Source organism: Cyprinodon variegatus, unplaced genomic scaffold (genome assembly GCF_000732505.1).
Source record: "Cyprinodon variegatus isolate N-32 unplaced genomic scaffold, C_variegatus-1.0 Scaffold252, whole genome shotgun sequence".
NCBI classification, from domain to species: Eukaryota; Metazoa; Chordata; class Actinopteri; order Cyprinodontiformes; family Cyprinodontidae; genus Cyprinodon; species Cyprinodon variegatus.
In genome coordinates, this window is record NW_015150705.1 from 58119 (window position 1) to 84784 (window position 26666).

At 39.8% G+C, this 26666-nt stretch overlaps 1 protein-coding gene across 1 annotated transcript in view; it reads right to left on the reverse strand.

Annotated features, from left to right (window-relative positions):
* Window positions 1–26666, reverse strand: part of drosha (drosha, ribonuclease type III) — a 211336-nt gene that overhangs the window by 48148 nt on the left and 136522 nt on the right. Inside the window, exons 24-26 of the mRNA XM_015382192.1 lie at window positions 24655–24699; window positions 16453–16610; window positions 1169–1274 (exon numbers count right to left, since the gene is read on the reverse strand). Of these exons, the coding sequence (XP_015237678.1) occupies window positions 1169–1274; window positions 16453–16610; window positions 24655–24699 (309 nt within the window). The remainder of the gene's footprint in view (window positions 1–1168; window positions 1275–16452; window positions 16611–24654; window positions 24700–26666) is intronic.

Here is a 26666-nt window from a genome sequence, read left to right on the forward strand (position 1 = left end):
AAAATTTGTGCGTTTAGGCCAGGGTTCGGCTTCGTGTGGACGGGGCCTAAGGGTAGTTTATGGTTGGATGTGAAGATTTGCTCCAATTAGTGCCAAAGGTGTTCTAATGATGCCTTCACACCAGACGCAATTCCAGTGACAAAGTGGCCACATTTGTTTGCTGTCGCTCGCCTAAGATATCAACAATTGGCGTGGCAGGTAACAAGCTCCACCCCTGAAGTTTTACCATGTCATCCAACAGACAGAAGAAGCGGAAGGCCTTGTTGCCACCTTTCTCTTCCTTACAATGAAGCCAAACCTTCGCTTTGACCACTTTTGTTTTTGCTTTTTTCTTTTTACTATCTTACTGAATGCCGTGTGCGTAACTCGCGTAAAAAAACGTGACGTAAGTCCTGCTGCCCAGCGCTAGGCTCTGGTGCTGCCTAAAATCGATAAAAGAATCGTTAAGTGAGCTGCCAAATGGTGCCATGGTATTGAAACACGGATTCCCATTGATTCCCATCCCTAATAAGAAATATCCCAACAGGGAAAGCTTTTAAGAACATCTGGTGTAATAGTCTGAAATCTCTGCGTGGTCTAAAAAAAAAGAAAATAGGTAAAAAAGGTTAATATTGACCATTTGCAAGCGGTTTTATTGTTGGTCCCTCCCTCTCTCTCTAGAGGCCCCTGATCTTTGTATATCATGCCATCCCTTGTAAATATGCATCCGCTCAGGATGTTTCTCGGGTTAACTTGGGTCTTGGACCTCTTCAGGTTGAATATTTCATCTGGATACTTTTTTTTTAGTTTAGGAACCTGACAGAGTCTGACAGACGGAGGAGCAGACAAAGATGTTTGTTATTGAACAGCTCTGAACAATTTGGTCTCCTGACAATACCCATCACACACAGAGTACAGTAAACACATCGTGTGAGGTGAAGGAGAGCGGAAGATTTTCTGAGCAACAAAAGATGGAGGTCAGTACAAATATGTCTGACACCTTATTCAGTATAAAAAAAGAAAATATTGCATTAAAACAGACAAAAAAACTAAGATTAAACTTGTAGTAAAAGTATGTAAAAAGAAAGAGGCAGAAAGATGCAGTAGAGATGTCTGTGGGTGGGAAAATGAAAAGAAAGCCTTGTAAGGAGTGTGGGTGATGACATTTGATTTGAGTGATTTATCTTACAGTTAAGTGTCCTTCATGGTGGTCAGGGAAGTGGATGAAGAGATATTCTGTGGCTACCAGCTGCATGATGGAGTCTCCGAGGAACTCCATCCTCTGGTTGTGGCCTCTGGATAAAAGCACAGACAGGAGAACAGAAGGTTAGAAAAGGGATTAAACAGGGAGAACATGTGAGGTCATCTGGATACACATTTACAGGGCTTGAAAGGCATCTTTGCCGCTGATCTACGAGGCTTTAAGGCTCCTAACAGAAACGCTGGAGTTGGTTGATGTGCGTTTCATGTGCAGCCGCTGGGAACAGCTTCACTGACAGGCAATGTGACAACTCTGAGGATCTGAATGCAATTCAGGCGCTGAAGTACAAAAGAACAGTGTTTAGCGGGAAAAAAATAACACCTGCAGGAGAGCCTGTCAGCAAAAGCAGAGGCTCTGTGCAGAGGTTTAGGAACCATCTTTCAACATCATTTCCAGGAAAATGCTCAAGACTTTACTGTGATTCTATAAAGGAAGTACTGTAACTCTCCGCACGGCGTTAAAAAGGCCAGTAGAAGAGAGGGAGAGAGAGTGAGTGAGGGCGACGGGGTGGGTTTGCAGTAACTGCTGTAATGGTCATTAATTAAACAGAATTATAGATTAGCAATGCAGATGTGGGCTGGAGTCGGGCCAGACTGGCAGGGAACATTGGCTGCAGGGGGAACGCCATGCGAGCAGGGAGGTATATTCAGCAGCACATATCCATCTATAGCTACCAGCTCCAAGACTGAAGATGATGAGGATGCGGAGGATGAAGAAGATTCAAGCAGGGACTATAGGATCAAAGTTTACTCTCTAACTTTTAACGCTTGACACTTTGTTTTTTTTCTTCACTGGCTCACAGCATATCTCAGAAGGGCTGCACCTGCCAGTTATCGGGACTCTTGATTAATGTGTTAATTATAGTTTTCTGCAGAGTAATTTTGCATTTGTAACAATGAAAAATGTGACTTTTTCTTTTTCAGTCGTTTTTTGCAAAACAGCCACATTAAAAATGAGGCAAACAAAATATTGAAGTAAAAAGCAGGAAGCAAAGAAAGTTGGAAGACTACTTCATCCTACTTCTTTTGTCAAAAAACGAAGAGAAACAAACATGTCAAAGCAAGATAGCTTTTCTCTTGTTTCGGTAAAAGAATATAATTAGTCAGTTTGAGTTATGAAGATTAGCTAGAAGTAGTCAATATCTTAATGGCAGTGGACAGCAGTTCTATGGGCTTTCTTTGAATATTAAGCCAGAAATACTCAAAAATGATTACAAATGACTTGTTCTCACAGTCTAAATCAAAATGTTGTTTACTTTGTCTTAGTAACAGATCTGAGTAACCATCAGTTTAAACATCTAGCAGGCAGAACAGCCATTTTTTTTATTTCTTCTTCCAGCTGTTAGCACGAACGGCTGTTAGTTTAGTAGCAATAAATGAAGCTTTTCTTCTCAAAAATCTCTTGTTTCGAAATAATGAGTACCTTAAATGATTGCCAACTCAGATAAATCGGTAAACAGTGAAAATTATTTCACGTCTGCTGTAGCAACAATTAACTACTCTACAATACGCAATAGCAAAGTGAGCATAGTAATCTTTAATATCAGTGTGTTTGGCTATAGATTAATGCATCACATGGATTTTAATTTAATAAAGAGCAGTAGCTACATAACAGAAACAAATCAAAGATCCAAATTTAACACCTATTATATAAATTCAGACAAATTGAGTTTTTTCAAGACACCCACTGTTTCTTAGCTTCAAGGAAAACTATAAAAATCTACATCTTTACATTTAATGAGCTATTTTTCATATTAAATATATAAAAATACTTTAAACCTTTCTTTCATATTAGTATAGTACTACTTAAAAAAATACATCGCAGCTGGTAAACAAAGTTTAATCCTCCATTTTAATTCTCCTTTTTTTTACTATCAACCTCTCAGACTATCAACGCTAATTGTTTCCATAGTTCTAACCTTTCAATTCGCCACATAAAATGCTCAAAATATCAAACATCTATTTTTTAGTCCATGTTATCAACTTTTTTTTTTTTTTAACCACTGGACAACACTTAAATCTGCATGTTAGTCAGTTTTAAACAACAAAATGATCCTGAAAGTCATATCATAAAGTATTTTCTGACCCCTGCCAGGCTGATTCTGATTGAAAACTAATTGAAAACTAGCACCTTTTCATATGCAAAGCCTTTAAGGCGGTTGATTATCAAAGTGTTTTTCATAATTTCTCTCTTGATTAGCTAATTGGTTAAGCTCAGCAGTTCACTGATAGAAAACCACATGCTGTGCAAAAAGACAAAAAAAAAATAAAACATGGATAACTTTTAATTTCCATGTTTGGCAAAAAAATCTAATCAAAAGTACAAACCGTGACATATTTCCTGTACATCAAAAAGAAAGAACACTCTCTAACAAATCAAGGTTTTTACACATCAGGGCAAAGTAACGATTCAGTTTTACGGGGGTTGTAAAATTATTTAAAACATTGCAGATTAGACGCTGTCAATTATTCATTAACCAAAGATGAAGCCAGCAGGAAAAGGAGCAGCCTGTTATTGCTAATCCAATGTGCTTGATTTGATAATCAGCCAGTTAGGCACCTCGATATAAACTAAAGTTTTAGTAGTTGCTGCTGTGGAGAGTGAAAGTATATTCAAAGGCTTTACAACATAAAAAACAACCTTATGGAAGGAACGCCGGCTGCCTGTTGACGCATTTTCATTTCAACGGTGTGTTGACAGATTATCTCCATAAAAGAATCCAGATTTTAACAATGCACAGCATATCAATGTTGCTTGTGTGTGTGGGGGGGTTGGACATTATCTGGGCACTCTGCATTCATAATGTGAATCATTAACTCCTTTCATTATGGCCCTGTCACACCTTCACGATTTAGCCAGCGTATGCCGGCGTCTCAGAATCTCCTAAAACTTTCGATGTATTTTTAAAATTTTGGGCAAATACATACAGCTTTCATAAGGAAGTGAGAACTTATGTCCAACGGCAGCCTAAATTATGCATAATGGACAACAGCGTAATGCCCATGAAATGATGCACAAGCCAGTGTCCAGAGAGGGCAGCAATGCGCCCGGAGACACCTGGCCTGCGTTTGATCGCAGTTATAAACCTCGCCAACCTAAAGAAAAAAAGGTTTGTAGTCACAGCAGATTCAGTGTCATGTTTTGTAGGAAGTTTGTTGGTCTTGGGCGTGAACGCAGAGAGGATCCGTCACACTGACCTTCTTGCTCACCCTATGATGGGGATGAAGTCTGGAGGAAAACTGACAGTTCCCTCCTGTGAACCCCTTTATACCAAAACGCTGCCAATGTTAGAAACACGTTCAGCGGTCGTCTGGAACACGTCAGATACGTTGATATGCTTTGGAGATAAGTTCTGGATAACTTACGCATCAGTTATGCACAAGTTTTAGATAAGCTGGACACTACCCCTTATGAGTAACTTACACTTAACGTATGTCAGATAACTTAGCTGTAACGTATGGCCCACATATAAGCATACGCTGGTGTACTTGCCGTATGTCAATGAGGGCCAGCATTTATCAGGGTGTTCGTAACTTCTACAAAACGTATTTTTTTGACAGATTTTACGTACACCAGGCATACGTTGGTCTAAAGCGTCGAGGTGTGACAGGGCCCTTACCAAGGTGATATGGCATCAAATGTGAGCTTATCTGTGTAACAACCATTAAATCTATCCAAAACTGGGTCATCAAGAGGAAAGTGTTGACTGTTTTTAGTCTAGACTTTGACTAGGCCACTCCTAGTAATGATGATAATGATGCACAGGGATTACACAGGAATGAGTAACTCTTATTTAATGCTTTTTAGATGCTCTTAGAAATAATTTTAATGGAATCAACAAGTACCCATGACTCTCATATATTAGGGGTGGAACGGTTCACAAAATCCACGATTTGGTTTTGGTTCACGGTTTCGTGGTCACAGTTTTCGGTTCGGTTCAGTATATGTTGATTGTTAGCCTGACATGTTGGTCGTTTTGCTATTAGCATAAACAAAACGTGTTGCACAATGCTTGCACACTGTTGCACTTTTATCCACAACTTTCTTTCCGCCGTCATCGTAGGTCACTCTAAATGCAAAGCGCTCCCATACAGCAGACCTATAAAGTGCTGCTGGTGCGTCTTCCAACTCCTGTTCTGTCCCACTCGCCATACCCACACAAAACTCCACAACAACTGATTTTTTTCTGCTACACCCGGCTAAGCTGCTTCGCTTCTTCTTCTTCTTGTTTACTACTGGTGGTTGTCTTTGGTCGCAGTACCGCCACCTTCTGCTCTGGAGTGTACACGCTTCGCCTATGAGAAAAAGGAGCAGCGCATGAACGGAACGAAACACACGCGAATCGAACCGAGACAGTCGAACCGAACGTTTCGGACGGTTTTCATAAATCGTTCCATCCCTAATATACATATATATATAAATAACATAGCAAAATCCATCATCTTTACTGTCGACACGCTGCAGCCATGTCCTGAATTCCTTGTTTTCCAGCCACTTTTGTTGAAATTTACATTTTTCATTTCCCTAGCTTTTACTCCGCCTCGAGCTTCTTTTCCTAAACATATGGCTTTACGATCAACCAGAAGCAGTTCTGTGCAAACCCAGAACCAGTTATATTGGATTTAATATATCTGACGAAATTGTTTGTAAAAACATATATATATTTCTTTTTTAATAAAGCATTTTAAATGCTATGACAATCACATTTAATGAATTTTAATGCCAATTAAGGCCTTAATTTAAAAAATAATAATTTAATGAATTTTTATGATTTAAAATGACCCGCGGAAACCCTGGACGCAGAGATAGAATCCTAAGAGAGACAGCAGGACCATTTAAGAAACCAGAACCACCACTAAGAGCTGATAAACTGCAAAAGGAAGTATTCGGGGGTACTTAGTTGATTGTAAACAGTTTTAAATTTTCATCTCTGCGTTTTGAATGATAAGACTGTGAGAAATAGGTTTTTTAAAGCAACTTTCCATCTAAAGCATTTCCAGCAACTGTGCAAAGACCATTAAACTGACAAACAACCGACTTTTAAAATGAGCGTTTGATATGAAGTTTACCCCATTAGCACCGCAGGAGGATTAGCCTTAAATACTGGAAAGGAATTAAACCGGGATGCTACTTGACTGTTTAAAACGGGGAAAAATAAAGAAGTTGATTTTAATTTAAAGACTGCAAGGAGCTTATGTAAGAGCAGAGGATAAGTATTAACTTTGAGCAGCCCTCTTTCTCTACATTTTACTGCGCTTTTGAGGTCCAGGACTGAGAACCGTTTGGGGGAAAGGGACACTGCTTGATGCCCACATTAAAAATTATCAGAGCGCTTCTTAATGAAAAGGCTCCGCCATGGCTCATGGGAGCGTGAAGAGGCGATTGGAGTAGTGGAAGACTAGAGAGAAATCGTACTCCAACTTCAGCCTAAACACCTGATCTGTAAAAAATATGAAGCTCGTCGGCCAGGAAGGAGGAGACGCCAGAGGAGAGCAGCAAAAAGATGTGGTGTGAGCTAATTTTGCTTCCAACAGGAGGCTGAGGCAGGCAGGAAACAGCAGGGTGACAGCGAGAAAAGAAGTGAATAAGGGGAAAAAAAAGATGAAGGGAAAAAAGGAAAAGATAGAGCGGGTCAAAGAGGAATGTGTGAAGCTGCACAAAAGAGACCTCCTTTATTCAGTGGAGCCGCAAAGCGACAATGCTCCAGAAAAGGTGGGGGGAAATTGAGGTAAAGTGTGGAGCCTAGGTCTTTATTCACCTTTGAATTTGATCTAAAATGCCTCTAACAGCACTTCTGAGCGGGCAGCAATAAGGCCGTCCAATCAAAAAGAAAAGACCTCTCCATTTTCTTTAAAGCCACTTTCCTCCCGGTTCTGGGGAAATAATGTTCTGGTTCTGTATGGACACTTGTGTACAATTCAAATAGAACTACTCTGGGGCAATTTGTTGCCTGGGAATGGAGTGTTCTTTAGAAAATGTGATGTGCATAAATCAACAGGTTTACACACTTGGGGAAAAATATTTCATCTGCAGTGCTGCGAAGAATTACTCAACGGTCTTAAAGATTTATTTTGTTTATGCGTTTTTCCACACAAAATATTTCAGATTAGGGGAGGGCATTTATCTTATCGTTATTGTGATGAATTATAGTCATAATAAAAATTGTTATTTTTTGTCTAAACATAAGAATTAGTGATTATAACAAGTTCCAACAGATTTTTCTTCTTTTATTTTCATTCAAATCGGCAAATTAGACGAATATGATTAAATGCTGATTCTACAGGATGATAAGTGATATAAATCGTACTTCTTTATGTAACTGGTGTCCTGAAAAAGCCAATTTATAGTTATATATTTAATTAAGATTAGTGTTTGTGATTGTGGGGCTCTGATTGCTGTGGCATGCATTCACAGTTATACGACTTCCGAGAATTAAGAGTGTTTTTATCGTGAAAATATTACAAAAGTACCACAAAATACCTTGATAAGATTTCAAAGCCATATTGCCCAGCCCTATTTCAGATCACCAAACCAAGGATTATTTAAGAAAGACAACTTGTAAATGTGGCCTATTCAAAGTCTGGATAGGTTGTTAATGTTGTGAAACGCTTTTTTTTTTTTTAAGCCTGCCAAGGTCAAATATAAGCATATATCAGGGGTTGACGTTAAGGATTTGCCCTTCGAGCAAGTGGCTTTCACATTTTATTTGCCCAGAAACAATTTTTACTTGCCCAGTATAATGTTTGATAAATATAGTTCCTAATATTCATTTTTGTATATATATCAATGAACATGCTCTATAACATTTAAATGCACCAATCCAATGTCTAAAAGAAAAAAAAAAATAAAGGAACATTTTTTAACGTATGACCTGCATCACTGTACAGAAGACTGCCATATGATAGAAATATTTACACTGTGCGCATACAATTATTATTATTATTAATATTTTCCTAATCCCTGACTGATCATTTTTAATCTAGCGCGTATTATAGTATAGATTTAATTCATCATCCAGCTGCTGCTCTGCAGAATTCTCTCCCCAAGAGCTGAATCACACCATCTAGCGGAAAATCACGTGGCTTTTTCAAATCACGCGAGAATGTGTACAAAACAACAAAAATGGCGCCGGCATCGCTTGTGGGTCGTTTTCAGCAAATGTGGGTGATTTTAAAGTTGTTGTTATTTTTGCGATCATTTTTACTTGCCCGGCGGGCAAATGCAATGAAATTTGTACTCTCCCGACAATAAAAACGAGTTTCCCTGGGCAATCGGGCAATAGTTAGCATTGAGCCCTGATATATATGATGAAGTGTTGCCTTTTACAGAATATCAATTTGTTAGGAAATCTCAAATATTTGCTGGTATTATTTTTCATCCAGTAGAAAAGACACATGCCTTTACTGGGATGCTGCTTCTTTCCTTGTGGTTGCCGTCCGATTTATGACGATAGCCCAGAGGCACTGCCGCATGATATCATGCCACGTCAGCTATTAGGTGTTTAGGGCAGCTGAATAAAGACCCCAAGACCCCTTAGTGACAAAATAAACACATTTTAACAACAATAAGGATCTGACTCTACCTCAAGCCGGGCGTACACTGTGCGATTTTTTTTCAGTCGTTGAAAGCAGCTACAGTGTGATTTCATCATACAGCATGAGTTCACAGCTTTTGATGTTCTCACACTGTGCGGCCCGACACTCTGATGCGATCTACCTGCTCACACTGTACGTCTAAAAACCACGTCGGACTCAGATCGGTAGTGAGATGGCGCTACTCGGACTCGCCTATCCAGAAGCCAAACGAGGAGAAGAAGAATATGAAGCTCACTAGAGTGAAACGCTGACTTAGCAATTTGTGCAATTTTGTTGCTGAAAGCCCTAAAAAGAAAAGGCAACGACGTATTTGGACAAAGACATGGCTGAACAAACGTGGCTACTAGGGTCTGTCAATTTTACAGAAAGAACTCCCTTTCACTCGCAGCCCCGCCATGCTTCTGGGTTTTCGTCTGAGAGGAAGAAGAAGAATCCTCGTTTGCCGACTGAGTTATTTGCCCAAGACGGCTGACTGATTTTCAAACCTGTCTGATTTTCTGCCGACCCTCATTACCCCCTGTACACTACACGACGCATGATCAGCCTGAAAGTCGGCCATATTGAAAAATTCTCGCAGGACTGGAGAATCGGCCCGAAAAGGGCAATCACAACAACACCTCCTGATCTCAGAACATGGGCGCGGCGTTTACTGGGAAGGGTTGTTGCATTAAGTCCATCACTGAGGGAGCAGATAATCACCGTTCTATGAAGGGCAATGATGGCGTTCTCATTTTCCTGGACCGGAAGGGCTGCTGCTCACCAAGCAGAATCCAAGAAAATTCCTCAGATATGAATCAAGTAAAATTCAAAGGTGGTTTTATATGATAAAGACCTTTGAAATAAAGCTAACAAACCAACATTCCTTTCCAACAATGGTGGATTAATTTATTTATTCATTATGGTAATTGTTTGGCTAGCTCCAAGGTTTTCACAACTGTTTCCTAGGATTACCTTTTCCCTTGGGTAAGCTTGGTTGGGACGGTTTTGTTTTACACTTTAATCATCATCAGTTTTTAGTGCTTAACTAATCAGTGATTGATATTAACCTTGAGATACTGAAGTGTGTGACAAAAAAAAACAAGAAATATGAGAGGGTCAGAAAACTTCAGAGCGCAGTTTCTGTCCTTTTACAGCTTCCAAAGTACACAGTTTAAAAGAAAACGTGGATTAATAGATCTTAAAGTGCTGTTTTATTGAGTTTCCCTAATTCATCCTCAATAAAACTAACACATAACGTATTTTATAAAGTAAACAGCAAACGTACAGTTAGAAACATTGGTGTATTTTCCTCGCTTAATAAATCGCCTTGACTCTTTAAGCTAAGTAAATCAAATAAGTTGCATAAAAGCTTGTAAATGACTTTGAATTTCTTTATATTTTCCTACCAAGCAGCCACTTTGTTTTTGCTCTTATTGAATTCTTTCCTGGCTTTTATAAGCTTTTTCATAGCTTCATTTCTTTAGTAAATATTTTTAATCTAATCCTTGAACCTAAATCTGTTAAATTCAGTTTATTTAGTAACTGCCATTTTACAACACGAGTTTACAACTCAAATTGCTTACGAGGACAATTCAATTAGATCATCCAGTCAGATTGGTAAAAAGTTTCTATCTTAAGAAAACCAATTGATTGCATCCAGTCACTAACTTCTGGACATGATCCTCCTAGATGAGCTTGCTGCAACAATATTTGCTATCAGCCATCCCTCACACAGAGCACGCATGCAGCAACAGTGGAGAGGAAAAACCCCATTTGAACAGCGGGAAACCTCAAGCAGATTCATGTACAGTGTGAGCGGCCCTCTGCAGAGGCCGACTGGGTTCAAGGAGACAGAAGCAGACATACAAAAAGCAGCTTTAAACTAGCTCCCTATGTGGCTTTGTCTAGGACAGAAACAGTTAAGTGGAAAAGCTTTGAACCATTTTCAAGTTAATGGATGAAAGAAAGAACATGCAGTTAGTCACAGTTAGTAAAATCAAAACTAATAGCTATGTATAAAAGAGAAACAGGACTATACCAAAAAAAAAAAAAAAGGCCCAACTATAATCGGGGTAGTTGATGGCTGCAGCAACATTTGCCTCCAGGTTGGTGTCACAGCCAAACAAAAACAGACCAGATTAAGTAAGCTACTTTGAAAAGAAAAAGCAGAGAGATGATAATGTTAGGGTCTGCACAACCAAATACTGAAAAATTGGAAAATAGAGATTGAATGAAGAAGAATGATGAAAAGTGGTCTCTACTGTGTCTTCCAGCAGCCTAAGGGCCAACATTTCTGTACCAAAATTATTCTCTTATTTTTCATCTTTTAAATAAACTGAGTGTTGATTCTCAGCTGTTCGCCACAATGACTGAATGTGACCCATAACAGGGGTTCACGTTATTTATAATTACATAGGAGCGGGTCTCGCAGCCATGGAGGCAGACATCTTTGCGCTACGGCAGCGTAGAGCAAACAAACTAGCGATTGCAAGATCGCCCATTACGCTCGAAAGTAACTACGGCAAGTTGAGAGAGATGAACTGAGACGGTACTGAACACACAGACTAATGAAATACTATCTGTAAAATTATCTATGTAAACAAACCTCATTAATTGAGAAGGTAGGTGATGCGGACGTCGTGGAAGACATTTTGTCCCGTAACGCTCGCCGTACTGTTGGGGGGGAGAAGCGGTGGGGGGGAGATGTTCATGTTGCTGCGGTCTGCAGTCTGAATGTTAGATGTCGCTGAAAATTACACACTGTAGCTTTAAATGTTTTTTCGTAATTCAGTAAGTTTCCAGGTTCCTGGTGTGTATCTGCATGCGTCAGATAATGAACTCAAGCCTACATTACCGTGTTAACATGCTTTTCATCCTTCCTGCACATTCTTTTCAAACTAAACTTTGCTTTAAACTGTTGTGTGCTTGGAAAAATATAAATTGTAATGTTAAAAATCTAAAAAAAACTTAACAGGTTAAAAACTTACACTACTACTACTCACCAATTTAACATGTTTAGCTCTATAACATTTAAATGCACCACTCCAATTTCTAAGAGAAAAATATTTAATGAACATTTTTTAATGCATGACCTGCATCACTGTACAGAAGACTGCCATATGATAGAAATATTTACACTGTGCTCATACAATTATTATTTTCCTAATCCCTGACTGATCATTTTTAATCTAGCGTGTATTATAGTATAGACTAAATTCATCATCCAGCTGCTGCTCTGCAGAATACTCTCCCCAAGAGCTGAATCACGCCATCTAGCGGAAAATCACGCGGCTTTTTTAAATCACGTGAGAATGTGTACAAAACAACAAAAATGGCGCCGGCAACGCTTGTGGGTTGTTTTCAGCGAATGTTGGTGATTTTAAAGTAATTTTGAGTGACAAATTATTTTTATTTTTTTTGCGATCATTGCATTTGCCCGCCGGGCAAGTGCAATGAAATCTGTACCCTCCCGACAATAAAAACTAGTTGCCCCGGGCGATCGGGCAATGATTAACATCGAGCCCTGAATAAAGTACAAGAATATCTGGGAAATAAATTAGTTTCACTTTCAGAAAAGATTTCTCTAAAAAAAAAAATTATTCTTCAGTGATAATCCTTACCTAATGAGATGCACCTGTGCTGTACATCCATCCCCAGAGCAGGCTTATTCAGTGTTTCAATGAACAACTGAGACTCTGTCAAAATAACCAGTTTTTTTTCTAATCATGTTGGAAAAAGTCCAGAGAAAATCTCATTCAGACCACATAAAAAGATTAGAATTGAAGGCTGCATGAAAGAAAAGTACCGAGCAATAAAGGACAACTGTAGAGTTGGATGCTTCTGTTAGCAGACAGAACCCTCCGCCTCTGTCTCTCCATAACTTCTTATCTTTTACGCCCCGAATCTTCTTCATCATCTAGGTCAATTTGTCCTCTATCCCTTCTCAAAGTGAAAGGTCAAAGGCCAACTGCTGCCCCATCTTCCTTATCGTCTGACCTCGTTCTCCACTCTATCATGACAACGTGACCTACTTCAGTCTGACCTTTGGTCCTCATGGGCAGCCATAGCTCAGCTCACACCATCATGTTGGTCGACTCTATTTAGGTCAACCTGCCTTTGGCTACTAATGAGCCAACGGATATAAATTAACCAGAACTATATCAATTTTTCCCCCTTCATTTTGCTGCTGGAAAAGTATTGAAATTTAGCTAAACAAGTTTCAACCTCCACCTCGCTTTCATCGAGTTGGAAAATATCGTTTTCAACCTTGAGTTGGAAAGTCCTCAAAGTAAAGCTCAGTAGGAGACAAAGCTCTGGACCTCTAATCAACTCCACTGACCCCGAGTGGAGAGAGGTTTGACATTTAAGTGATGGATTAGAGCATTCTCAGGTCTGTGTGTGTGGGAAGTGTGCAGACGGTGCACACTAACACACCGAGAAGTGTCCTTGTGGCAAACCTAAGCAAGCAATTACAGAGCGCAACCTGCCAATAAGATATCAAACGTGTGCTGCCAAGCCTAATTTGCTTTAGCTGTCAAACCCACTATTGTGTAGAGCCATAAAGCTCAAAAGTGAGCTAAGCTTCAATTGCAAATAAGCCCCTGGAAGTCTAGATGAGAAAAAAAAATTAAAAATAAAAAGCTGAAGCTGGAGAGAACAGCCTCATTAGCCGAGAGGCGGGTTAATGAAAATTGCAGTATTTTTAAAATTGCATTGTGTGAATAAATGAGGACAGCCACACAACAACAGCGTGTTTGTTACCGACAGATCCAAACGCTCTCTGCGATCAATTTCAAACCATCCCTATAGAAAGTTTGCAACTTTTCCCCGACTATTGAATAAACGTCATGGCGTGGGAAAAAAAAAGAAAAAAAAAAAAAAAACTACTTTCAAAGTCAGAGAAGATGTAGCACTGCTGCGAGACGCCGCAATTAACAGAGAAAACAGACCAGAAACCACATGTGTATCTCTCTCTGAGCACAGCACGCATGGAGGATGTATAGTGAAGCCAGCCTTAATTAAATCTGCATCAAAAAGAATGATTTAAGCAGGACTCCAAGAAATCACTAGGTGGACTGAAGCACGACAGCAAGAGGAAACGAAGGAGGGAGGAGAGGAATGAGAGAAAATCTGACAAATGGGAGATGTGGCTGAAATAAATGAAAGAGAAAACCTTCAGTCCAGGACAATCCACTGAATCAAAACCACATTTCCCATGGGGCAGTGGGGTTACGGCCCTGCAGTTACAGGCAGAATACAGATATGGGTGCTTAACAGTCTCTTGTGACTTTCTTGCCTCTCTTGGATGGAAACACTCAGATCAGGCCCGCTGCCAGAAAAACATAGAAGGCAAACCATCTTTCACCTAACACGGTGTTCAAGATGTCCCCTATTATACAGAGCAAGGATACGCTGCAAAATAATCCTCACCCCTTTAGACATTTTCACCTTTAGTCACATTTTTATCACAGATAACTGACAGAAAAATGAAACCAGAGCATGCAGGGCATTAATCAGAGGGAGCACAAAGGCCTATGGCGACTGAGAGGGGTCTGGACATCCATTTTAGGTGGAGGAGTCTGTTCATGGGAGCGCTTTAGTTTGGGGAACTTCAAAACCTCTTTGGAAGAGAGACGGAAATGTCGTGGAAAGAAAGTGAACCAACAGGAAGCGACAGATCGTCCCAAACCATTCAGCTTGAGACTCACAAAAAGAAAAAAAGGAAAGTGACCAACCACTGGTTATGTATATTAGCATCTGCAGTCACTGATGGCACGTTTATTTTGCTCTGTCATTTCTGTCCAACCAAAGCATTTAATTCTCTTGAAACATATTAGGAAAAAAACAGTTTACCATAAGCATTCTTCTTATGTCAAGGCCCAATTATTGTTGATTTATGAGCATGAGGGAGAAATAAAAACAAAAACACTGATACCATAGCTCTTTGGTGCATCTATTGAGGTTAGAAGCATTTTATACACTGGAAAATATCAAAATCTAGATAAGCCATTTTTCTTAAAAAAACAACAACATTTTCTTGGATTGAGGAGGCAAGAGACATTTTGCCAATGAAACAAGACAATTTACATTTAAAATAAGAAAACATAATTGCATTACAAGTGCATGTTCTAATCTAATTATCTTATTTTAAGAGTAAAAATACTCATTCCATTGGCAAACGTTCTCAGTTACTTACTCAAATTAAGAGTAAAAGCACCTAAGCTAAGAAAGCTTTTACTTATTTCTAGATTGTTTTTCCAGCGTAGTCAATAATCAAAAGGTTTAGCAGCGTTAAAAGGACTCAGATCAGTTGTGAAGGCAAAGTCAAACGGAAACATTGATCCATTTTAAGCAGACCAGAGTTCTTCTCCCTCTTTGGTGCCCATGTGAATGCAGTTAAAAGAAAAACGAAATGGACGGAGTTACAAAAGCAACCATTCAAAATGGATCTTCCAAGTCAAACACCAGCAGAATGGCAGCCAACTTCCCTCCAACTTCCAGCCACCGGAGTGACCCCCTCTTGCGTATTTATTACTCTGACTCCACCCTTTCACTGAATTACAGGGTCTGACCAGGAGATGGTGCTTCTCTTTAGGTCTTAATGTCCACAAATCATGAAGAAAGAATATTTTTTGTACAAAGATAGATGTTTAAGAAGGAATTGCCAAGGACCCATCAAGGAAGGTGGGGACATTTTGAATGGCTTCTACTGTAGATCCACTTTTGATGATGGTCTTAGTCCCCTTCCAGTCGAACTAGGACCGGCTTTTGTTCCAACAAGGCCCAGCAGCAGTGAATGCAGTAATGAAATCAGGCCCGTGTCTCAATATGTGTACTTGTGCGTTCTCATGTGCTCAACATCATCAGCCTCAGCCCTAGTACTGTTCCAATTCACTAGAACAGCAGACTGAGAATGGACAAAGGTACTGGATGTTGTTCTCGCCCCTCCCTATTTACCCAGCATGCATCAGAGCAGACTTGTCTGTTCTTGAGATTGAAAGCTGTCCCAGCATGCACTGCGGCAGCAGCAGCTTTCAATGGAGCGCTCCGTCGAAAGCTAAAAGTTCTCTTTTCTGTTGCTGTTGTTCTATAAAAGTATGTTTTAAGATCATTTGAGGTGAGAACATTATACCTTTAAGCGTCACTATATGGCCCATTTACTGATTAAATCTGTAATTTAAAGAAAATTCTCCAAGTTGAGAGGACAGCGGCAAACAGCGGGCCTCAGAGGGTAACGGCAGCCAGGGCTAATCTCAGCCCGTCTGCAGCAGCCCTCGCTCCGCCTACCCGTGTGTTTTTTGTTTTATTTGGCAAAAAAAAATTATTTAATTTGCGTTTATCTGACTGTGTTAATTATTATTCCAGCAATAAATGAAAAAAAGTAAGAATTTATTATTATCTGAAGAGTATTAATGATAGGAGGTGAAATACAGCTCCAGACGAGCCGAGCGTGTGATGCAAAAACAGAAACATGCACTAAATAAGCTGCACACACTGACTTTGCAGCTAATAGAAGCACAGATAAGCAAAACAAAACTCTAAAGTCTGTTTGGGTCTGAGCCAAACAAGCAAACCAAAAGAACGTTCTTGGTGTCAACGACATTTTGTCATTATTCTACAAGCATCAAGTGTACTCACAGGGTGAGGTGGTTGAAGCCAACAGTCCTCAAGGTAAATGCTCTGGCTAACAGGCGAACATGCGTGAACAAAACCCCAATAGAATCCTCAAAGCTGGTCAGTTTCTGAAGAACGGGAGACGTTTCAATCAGCTGCCGATCACTCTGAGGTTCCTGCACCTGCATGGAGAGAAAACAGGACGTGAAACAAAGAACGGGCACATAAAGGATTCAAAACAACAGAAACTTCAAAGTTTTAGCTGAACATCAACTCAGCAAAGCAGGTAAGAAGATCACTTTAGAGGAGACAAACAGCTTTGGCAAGTTCTGAGCTCCTAAAGCTGCATGCAACATTTGCATAAAAGCATTTCCTTATTTTTTATTTAAGGATCAGCGGTGAGACAGATAGAAATACATCTAAATGTACAACAATGCTAACTTTGACGCTCATTGGGACATTATGGTTCCCTGAAAGAAGATTAAGAGTTAGATCTTCTGAGTCTGAGATCAAGTATTAGTTTCTGTAGAGATTGAACTGCCTGCTTTCCATTGGACCAGTTAAAACCATCAAAGCAAAACGGATGGATGGAGGGATGCAGGGCTGGGCTGTATGATTAAAAATAAAAGCTCAAATTTTGTTTATACCAAATATAATTAATCTTTTTTTCCCCCCCATGTTCCTTCAATAAAAAAAAAAAAAAAAAAGACCAATGACAGAAATTACTTTATTTCAAAGATCCGCTCCATTCAAAGTGACCTGAAATCAAAGATGTGAGACATTCTTCTAAAATGAGTCGGCATTCCTTGCTTTTCTATGAAGATATGCTAAATGTTTGCAGCTTGTGCTATTACACAGCGAGCTGGTTTATCCGTTATGAGTAGACCTCTAAGAAGAAATAGCGAACAACTGATGTCATTCTGAATAACAGAAGCCAAAGAAGTGCATTGGCGAAAAAAATGCAGTTTTTCCAAAATTTGAATCTTCATAAACAGAAGGTTTGGTTCATGATTTAAATCAACTTTATCAATCAGCCCTAGATGGATAAAAAAATATTGGATATCAGGGATTAAATGAAGGGTTGAATGGATGGTACAGTACAACACTTTTCACACAGATGTGTTTGCTTGGCAATGCAGACAGACGCTAGCCTCGTGAGACCATCCTGATCTCGCGAGCTTTCAAGATTTTGCTCGCTAATCAGTCTGGAGGCTCTCCGTTGAAGAAAATTTGGAGCCGTTCACCAAACGAACGTCCAATCAGCGTTGGCTTTGAGGCGGGTTGAGGTGTGACGCAACGAGAAGCGCGACAGTTCAGTCTAAAGAACATGGCGGCTTCAGCCGATGAAACTAGCGTTAGCATGGATATCAAGCAAGTTTTATCGGAATTACAGAGTATGTTTTCACTGAAAGAAGAGCAAAACACTGCTCTGGAGGCTTTTCTCAGAGGAAAAGATGTGTTTGCTCTTCTCCCGACTGGTTTCGGGAAGAGTAGCCTGGCTGTTAGTACGTCATATGCTTCGTTGATCTGATTGGTTTATTTGGCCCGTCTATCACCAACATAGGCCAATCAGCTAACCAGTATTTTCGCCCCTTCCCAAAAATTTCCTTAATGGAAGGTTTACAGATGGATATGCGGAGAAAATCCATTTGGCGGAGTCAGGTTAGATAGACGCCCCTTTGACCCAAGAACTGACAGGCGAAAAATAAAGATTAAAAAAATGGGTTTCATCTTATTAAACTCTTGCCTAATCTCCCCCCAGTGTTAGTACACAAATGGTCGGAGTGAAAACTGCTGAGCTCACTGTACAAATAAACCCCCAGCGGGTTTCATGAAAATGCTCAGCCTGGGTGTCAGGGAAATGAGAAGCTCCACAGTTTGTTCTGCCTCGGGGCCTGTTTAGTGTGTGTATTTTTACCCCACCTCAAAACAAACTGGAGATGATCTGCAGCAGATGGAGTCTCTTAGTCATTAACTTTTAAGTCAAACAGCTCCCTTTTTTTACCCCCAATCTAAATCTGCTGTTTTATACATTCAATTAACATATCTGGTGACTCAGCCATACAGCCAGTCAGTTTGCCTGTTTATGAAGCCGGCTGGGTCAGAGACGAGCAACACGGTTACTTTGATGAGTCCTGAAAGAATACCGTAATCAGATGCAGCAGATTAAGCTTTGAAGGTAGAAGGCCTTTTGCTCTCTTTGCCAACAATATTTGCTCATGACTTTGCTCATTAGAGGCGGAAAGGGTAACCCTAAAGGTTAAAAAATGTGGGATAAAATGAAAATAAGCATGTTAAATCAGTATACTTTTGTGGGCAGTAATCAACTGCCGGGATCATCTTTGTGGTGCAGTTAGACAAAAACATATTTTCCAGAAGAAAGACAATGCTTATTTGACCTCATCAGTCTGATTCCTGTTTTTTTTTTGTCTCCAAAAACAAACAAGATCAAGGTTCTTTGGAAGAAGGTGACCGCTTTCCTTTATTTTCCCCAACATTTCTTTTTGTCTCTACTCTCTTGAAGCATCATTTTTCAAAGCCTCCCATGTCAAGCCGGCGAGCAGAGCAGAGATGTATTTTTAAACAGAGTGTTTTAATTGGAGCGCTGCCGGTAATGTCATGCTTCCATCTTCCGACATGTACGGAGAGGCATTTCATTCATCCGTTTTTTTGTAAAAAAAAAAAAAAATATAAAGAATTCCCTGTGTTAATTAGCGTACGGCGTTTAAATGTCATGGATAACAACAAACAACTTCTCAGGGGTTCAGCACTCACAGGATCTATCTGTCCTTCAGGGGGAATGGCCGGCAGCAAGGCTTCAAACAAAGTGAAGAGAGAAAGGGGGGAATCAACAGAAGCCATGAAGAAATAAATAAATATATATATGAAAAAAAAAAAGCGTTTGAAATGCCTTCAAAGCATCACTTTCAGCCGAGTCCAAAACGAAGGCAGAATCAGAGGCGAGGCACCAACAAGCTTGACGCTCGTGTACCCCCCTGATAAACTGAAGGAGAAACGCTGTAATCCACACTCAGCATAAATGACGTTCTGCTAAATTATTCTGGAGAGCTTGTGTGTGTGTGAATGTGTTGGTTGATGGTGATGGTGAGGGGGGGTTAAGTGAAAACATGAAGATGTGCCTGTAAACCGCAAGGCGTTCCACATCCCTCTGCAGGGCGAGTCGGTGGCAGGCCCGACGCATGCCAAAAATCTGTGCACGCGTAATTACACATGCCGTGGCGAGCTGCCACTGCCGTCAGCTCAAAGCTCATTAGGGCAGCTCCTCTTTCACTTCTTCCTCCCCGTCTTGGTGGGGAAGGAAATTAGGTTACACCTTGTTACCTTTCAGCAACAATTTTTGGGCTTCATATTCTAACTTTGGGAGCTTTCAAGGCTTATAAAAAAAGATAAGCCTCGCTCTTTCCTAATGAGTGTTGGAGGATGCAGCTAATCTGTGCAATACGCTCCAATCGTTTACTTCTTCATACACACAAATTAGTCCAAAGGTAAATCAGTGATTGGATATAACTGGTTTCATTTCTATGGTTTAAACCATGTATTTAAATACACTGGGTATAAAGAAAGGCTGTGCTGGGGTTCTGTTTGTAGCAAAAACGGGGATCTTTCTGCATTTGGACAAGCAGGTACCATCAGATGAATGGATGAATAAAAAAAAATCTCTCCTTTATTACTATGAGACAACGAATCAGAGCAAACATTCTTTTATTTCATGTAGGATTACAAGAATTATTTATCTTGATGTAAGATGAAAGAAACCTTTGCAGGATAGTTGTTTACCTTTCCTCCATGTTTATCAGATTCCCCCTTTAAACCAGCTATGCATTGTTCCACCATGTTCAGATGTCATTCCAATAGTTTTTCCAATATCTTAAGTTTTCTGACATTTTGGCCCGCTTGCCCTCTCTGAACTGGTGTTACTGGGTCAGGTTTGTAGGCCGTCTTGCTTCGTCTCTTTCGACTCCACTCTTATTGTTAGAATAATTGTATATAAATGTATCTGTGTAGTGTTATAATGCATAAAGCTGTGTGCTATGTGCATGTGTTCATAGCCATCTTTTCTGAAGTATACTGTGATTTGTGGACTTGCTTTTGGGGAGGTTGTGGTTGATTTACTCAACCTGGTGAACTTTGGTGGACAGCTTCAACAGCTTAAACTTTGACTGAACCCTGAAATTTAGAGGATATGTTTACCGAAGTCTGAATTCCTTATCTTGTTCCCCCTCTCTAGTGCAGTATCAGCTGTTGTAACCAGGGACCACTGATTTCAATAAATAGAACGCTGGGACCGCAGAGTGGGTTGGAGATTCGTAAACTCTGCAGGCTCTTCCTACTCTCCTCGCAAGTAAAACTAAATGAATTGTCTCTGTGCCTTCTTTCTTTCCCTGTATGTATGTATGATGTTTTAGGTGCTTAGACCTGACACTTATTTTCTTTGGGGGTGAATTAAAGGCTTATTTGGGGCCAAGACTCAAACTTTTGTCCAAAGTATTGATTATTTGTTGGTATTCTACGCATCATTGTCCATTTGGACAAACCGTTTTTTCCGATGCTAGAACTTTCAGTCAAGTCCCATAACATGATGCTGCCACCTCTGTACCTTTAAGTTGCAATGCTGCCCTGACTTAGCACTTGGAGGAAATAGAAAATCCCTTTATTCTCCCACAATGGGGGAAATTATACTCAAGGAAAATGGAGGTCCATTACAGAGTTCTTGCCAGCATATTTCCGCTATACTGAATTTTTATAAGCGTTTCAGCCCTTTGGCATCTGGACAGGCCCCGTCCAGCAGACTGAGAGCCAGCTTTGAAAGCAGGGGTGAGGTGATCAGGTTTGGAGTGATTCCCAAATGCTCTGTCAAGCCCAACTGAGTAATGGTCAGGTTTTATTTCCTACCCAATGAAGCACAGCATGTGCGTAGCTTGAACACCTACAGAGCTTAAAGTTGATTAAAAGGTTAATGAAACTCAAGTCTTCAAGAAATTGTAAGTGAGGTTTTGGCTTTCTGAGGTGAACATCTGTGTGCACACAATTATCAGGCAACTATCAGTGTGCAGGATAATTATGTTATAAACTGAAAATAAATGGGTTTTTTTGCTTACACTGTATTTTTTTGTTTCTTAAAGTGAAAATAAGACCTGAATGTTTCCAAATAAATAGCTGAAGGTCATTGCTTTCTGTAGCAGGCTCCAATGTACTGTAAATCTCCTCTTCAAAAAGGGCCCCAAAGTTCTAAATAGGGTTTGGGTTGGGTGAAGAAAGAGGCCATGTCAATATTCTCTTTAGGGCCTCTGCAGGCTAGCAACTCAGAGGAGTGCTTTGATGTATGCGACAGAGCCGTGTCCTCCAATAAAAATCATGCTCTTCAAAAATGATGCAGAGCTTTTTACTGATTGAAATAAAAGACTTGTGTAAACTGTGTAAATTTCAAGCCCATTTATCTGCTCAGTCCAGTATTGCTCTCATCTCAACAGGCAATAAAATCTCCATAGATTTCTTGGCAAAGTTTTGAGGTCCAAAAACTTAAGTACCTGGCTGTCTCACCAGAGCAGGGTTCCTACAGCTTAAGGCAACTTTTTTTTTTTTAATGCCATTTCAAATTAGATTTAAGACCAATTTAATAATGTCTGTGTGGGTTTGTATGGTCTTGTTTTGCCTACAATGTGGAGAAAGTATTTTGTAAACTATCCTACATATGGGGACATTCAACTGGCCCCAATATGGTAAAGTTTGGTTCTTTGAGTTGGGGTTACGACTAAGGTGTGAATTTAGTTTAGGTTAGGGTTAGGTATATGTAGTCAATAGTTGGGGTTAAGGCTGATTTATGCTGAGAAAGCAGGTCGTCTGCGTGTGTGTATCAGTGAATGCAGATATACCCCAGCCCCTTCCGCAGACACTCTGCGGAAACCTCTCCTAAATTGTAGGTGACCGCAGACAGTCAGACAGGCCTCTGAATGGTCAAAGCTACATCCGTTCTACACTATACGCATTTACTGTTTGGTACCTTATCGGCTTGTTTTGTTTGTATGACCACCATTGTGGGAAAACGACGCGTAAAGTTGGACCAGCTAGAAGAGCGAGGTGCGCGAGAACACTGGGACCCTTTTTCCACCTGGATCCCCGCTCTTTTTTGCCTTCATGTCCCTCTGTTGTCGCACTAACTTGCCCCAACTTCACCGCCTAGGCCGTATCTAGACCCACAACTAGTTCCTGATTGTCCCTCTTGCGTTGTGGCATGGAATAACATAGCGCCGACCACGTTTCAACATTGGGCATAAATAAAAAATATCTGCGACAAGCTCACTGTGACATACTGCTGCGGGGAGTATAACCAGCCCTTTAGGGTAAGGGTCTGGGTTAGGCCATAGAAACATGCAAGTCAATGAGATGTCCCCATATGTCTTGAGAACTAAATTGTGTGCGTGTGGAGGGGGGATACCGCACAAATGACACATAAAAACAGCAGCAACAGCTGGTTTTGCGCCAATGTCATTTTTTGGCCCCGATACACGATACCTGGCTTTGCAGTATCGGCCGATACCGATACCATCTGTTTGAAATTGATGTGTGTGTGTATATATGAATAACTGCGCACTACTTGGATGTAAAATAATTGCCATCATGGCTTTGTCAAGCTGCTGCCTACCTTTTTGAAGCAGGAAAAAGACTAAAACAAAGTGAATCCAGTAGAACTTTTTATTGCCTACTTCGAATAGGTGACAATAGTTGAATAAACTTTTGGCTCTCAAAATGGTATCAGTGCCCTATTTGTTGGTACCTGTTGACACAGATACCACCATTTTAGTGCTGGATACTGATACCAGTGCAACACTACCATTAGCTATGGCAAAACCTGGAACAGTGAAAGCTACCAAGCCAAAGCTTAGGCAGCTACTCTGACCAGGTCCAAGACCAGACTTTTAAATCCAACAGCTAAAGCTTTTAAGGATATGCTGCAATTTGGTTTGTGTGATAAATAACTTAAATAACTTTGGACTGAATAGGAAAATTAAGCAAACTTGTTTCAGCAACATAGATGTATACTAATAGATTGTATTGTGTGTTTTAAAGTCAGTTACAAAGCCTTAAAGGCAAAAAAGGGAATAAAAACTAGAAAATTGAAAAAGGTGAAGGAGAATGGATCACAACTAAAAGTTTCTAGATCCTTGAAAATATAAAAAAAAACTAAAGATAAAGATGGCTTAAACATTTTTAAACAGCATTAAACACCAGCCTGAGTCAAAAGGGCAGAATGCCATCAAGCTACCGTAAAGTTGGAACAATTTAATAACCCCCTGTCAGGAGACCCCCCAGAGGAAAGTGAAGCAGCATCCAGTGTGTGGTAATGAGGCTCTAGCTCTGGAGTGGCTAATGGAAGCAGACCTCGCACCACATAGCAGTGGCGGCTAGCAGGGTGGAGCCCCGTGGGTCCACCCGACAACCATGTACCCACTGCTGGGGGCCCGTGCTGTGCAGCCCACCAGGAAATCAGAGTACTGGCTGCAGTCGGTTAATCCTGAGCACTGACAAGCTCAACAAAAACACCCTGGATCTTTGAGTCTTCAACATTTGAGGGTGACAAATAAAGAGATAAGGAGGCAAGGATCAACAAACATGTACACAAACAAAGCTATTTCTGGCCAAACATGTAAAAACAGACATGTGAAAACGCTGAGACACTTCTGCAAATGCACTCACACAGAATTGAAACACAAATCTCCCAGAAAGAAACACTTTCTTCCAGCAAACACATCAGAGAGAAAGATGCCTGGCGGTCCCTGGAGACCTCATGTGATTCGGGATCGTAATCCTGTTATGGCATCTTTGATCTCGTCTTCCAAATTCTAATTTCAAACAAACACTGCTGACATGTTCAGTGTTTCTGTGCAGAGCGTGCAACTTCAAACTGAAGAGACAGAGAAGAGATGGAGGAGAGTGAAAGGGAAAACCGAAGATGATGGAGAAGAGTGAAATGTTGCTGAAGAAGAGTGAATCAAAAAGAGGATTAAAGTTTTGACCAAAAGCAGCACAATACAGCTGGTGGAGAACAGTTTGACAGTTATAAAATGAGTCAGCTATTGGGAGAAAAAAAAACTACTCTGCATCTCTGTTACCAGAGGACAATTTTCTCCAAATGGATGAGGTGAATTTTAATGAGGTGCAGCAGCAACAAAGTAAACATCAATAATAAGACAGATCTTGACCAACCTGCAGGGGGTGCGGTGGGTAGTGGAGCCAGACCTCCTGCAGGTCCTGTGAAGACAGAAACAGACATAGCAGTCAGGCACATGACACTGGAGGTATGAGGGTCTACCAGGTTCGAGCTTATAAATAACACTGTGATAAAAATAAACAACTTGAAAATTTATGAATGATGAAGGTTTTTATACCAAGAAAAAAGAAAATCTATGACTGAAACAAGTTAAAACCTTAATTTTATTTTATTTTGTGGCACTAATTGCCATTATTAGCAGTATTTAGACAGCAAATGGAGAAGAAGGAAGCATGGAAAGAGATGCAGAAAAGGCCTTTAGGTTAGGAACCAGATGCAAAACTCCTAAAACAGTTAACTTTTCAAACTTTTGTCTTTTTTTTGCTTTTATTTGTGTTTTGATTTCTTTATCATGTTTTTTTTTATTGCTTTTTTCTTTTTGTGGACAAATTGATTTTTCTTCTTTTACAAATGTGTTTTGCTTTTACTCTGCTTTTATTTTTCTTCTATTTTATTATCTAATTTGTGTACTGAATTGTGCTATACAAATAAAATTGCCATGCCTTTTAAGCTAAATAAAACAAAAAGTAGGTCATCATTTGTCTTAAAGGTTTTTTTGTGTCGCGTAGTTGTGAGCAAACGGATGCTTAGCTACAAAACACAGCATTCAGACTAATTTCCATGTGAAATATCATCTTCATTGAGGAATTGCGCTCTCCTACTGTTGTAGCTAGTAAACCTAGCAGCTATTTGGACCACCATTTAACTAAGCTACCCAAGTTAACCTTTTTGCCACAAACATTTCATCTGTTTGCTTAAATTTGCTAAAATAAATTAATAATTACAGATACTTTAGCTAAAAGCTTTATATGCTAACACCTAATTGCACAAAACTCAGGCCTACAGCCGTTTATAATAAACGCTAACAGCTAATTTCAAGTATATTCATTTTTCAGGTTTCTTAAGCTAATAGTTATTAGCCTGGTTACACAGTTATTTTAACTATCAACTATTCTAGCCTCAAGGTTGAGCAGTTTTAGCAGAGTGTCCATCAGCTTATATAACCTTTTAACTGAGTACCGGTTAGTTGAAGTAGCTATTAGCTTGATGCTACTGTGAGAATTTCTTTGGGATTTTTAAAACCCACATGACCTTGACTGTAACCTCCTGTGGAAAATTGATTGCCGCCTGGTAACCAGCCCCACTCAAAAACTTGCCTTCCATTAATGCTTTAATGGGATGTACTCTAAAGTGTAAGTGGTGCAAATGAAATATATTTTCAAATTTAGATGAAGTGGGCTGCATGTGATGGAGTGGTTAGTACTTTTTTGCCTTGCAGTAAGCAGGGTCAAAAGTTTAAATCCCAGCTGGGATCTTTATGCATGGTGTTGCATGTTATCCCCTTGTATGTGTGGGTTCTCTCTGGGTACTCAGGCTTCCTCTAACAGTACATAAACTATGACCATTTGATTGCCCTCTAATAGCAGGGATTATACAGGAATGAGTAACTCTAATTTAATGCTTTTTAATACTCTTTTAATGCTCTTACAAATAATTTTATATATATATATATATATATATATGGCAAAATCCTTCGTCCACTTTACCGTCGTCATGTCCCAAATTTCTCGTTTTTCAGCCACTGTTGAAATTTGCATTTTTCCATTTAGTATATTTTTCTCAGCCTCAAGCTTCTTCTCCGTACATACAGCTTTACAATCAACCGGAAGCAGTTATATCTGATATATCTGACCAAACTTTTTTTAATAAATTTATTTTTTATTTTATTTTATGAAGCAATATAAATGCCACAATAATCACATTTAATGAATTTTAATGCCAATTAAGGCCTTAATTTAAAAGATAATAATTTCATGACTTTTAATGTTTTTTAATGACCCGCAGAAACCCTGAATAGTTATGTGTGTAGTGCAGTGTTGTGTGTAAGTGTTGGCCAGTGATATGCTGACAACCTGTAAACTAGTGTTGCACCGATACTGACACCAGT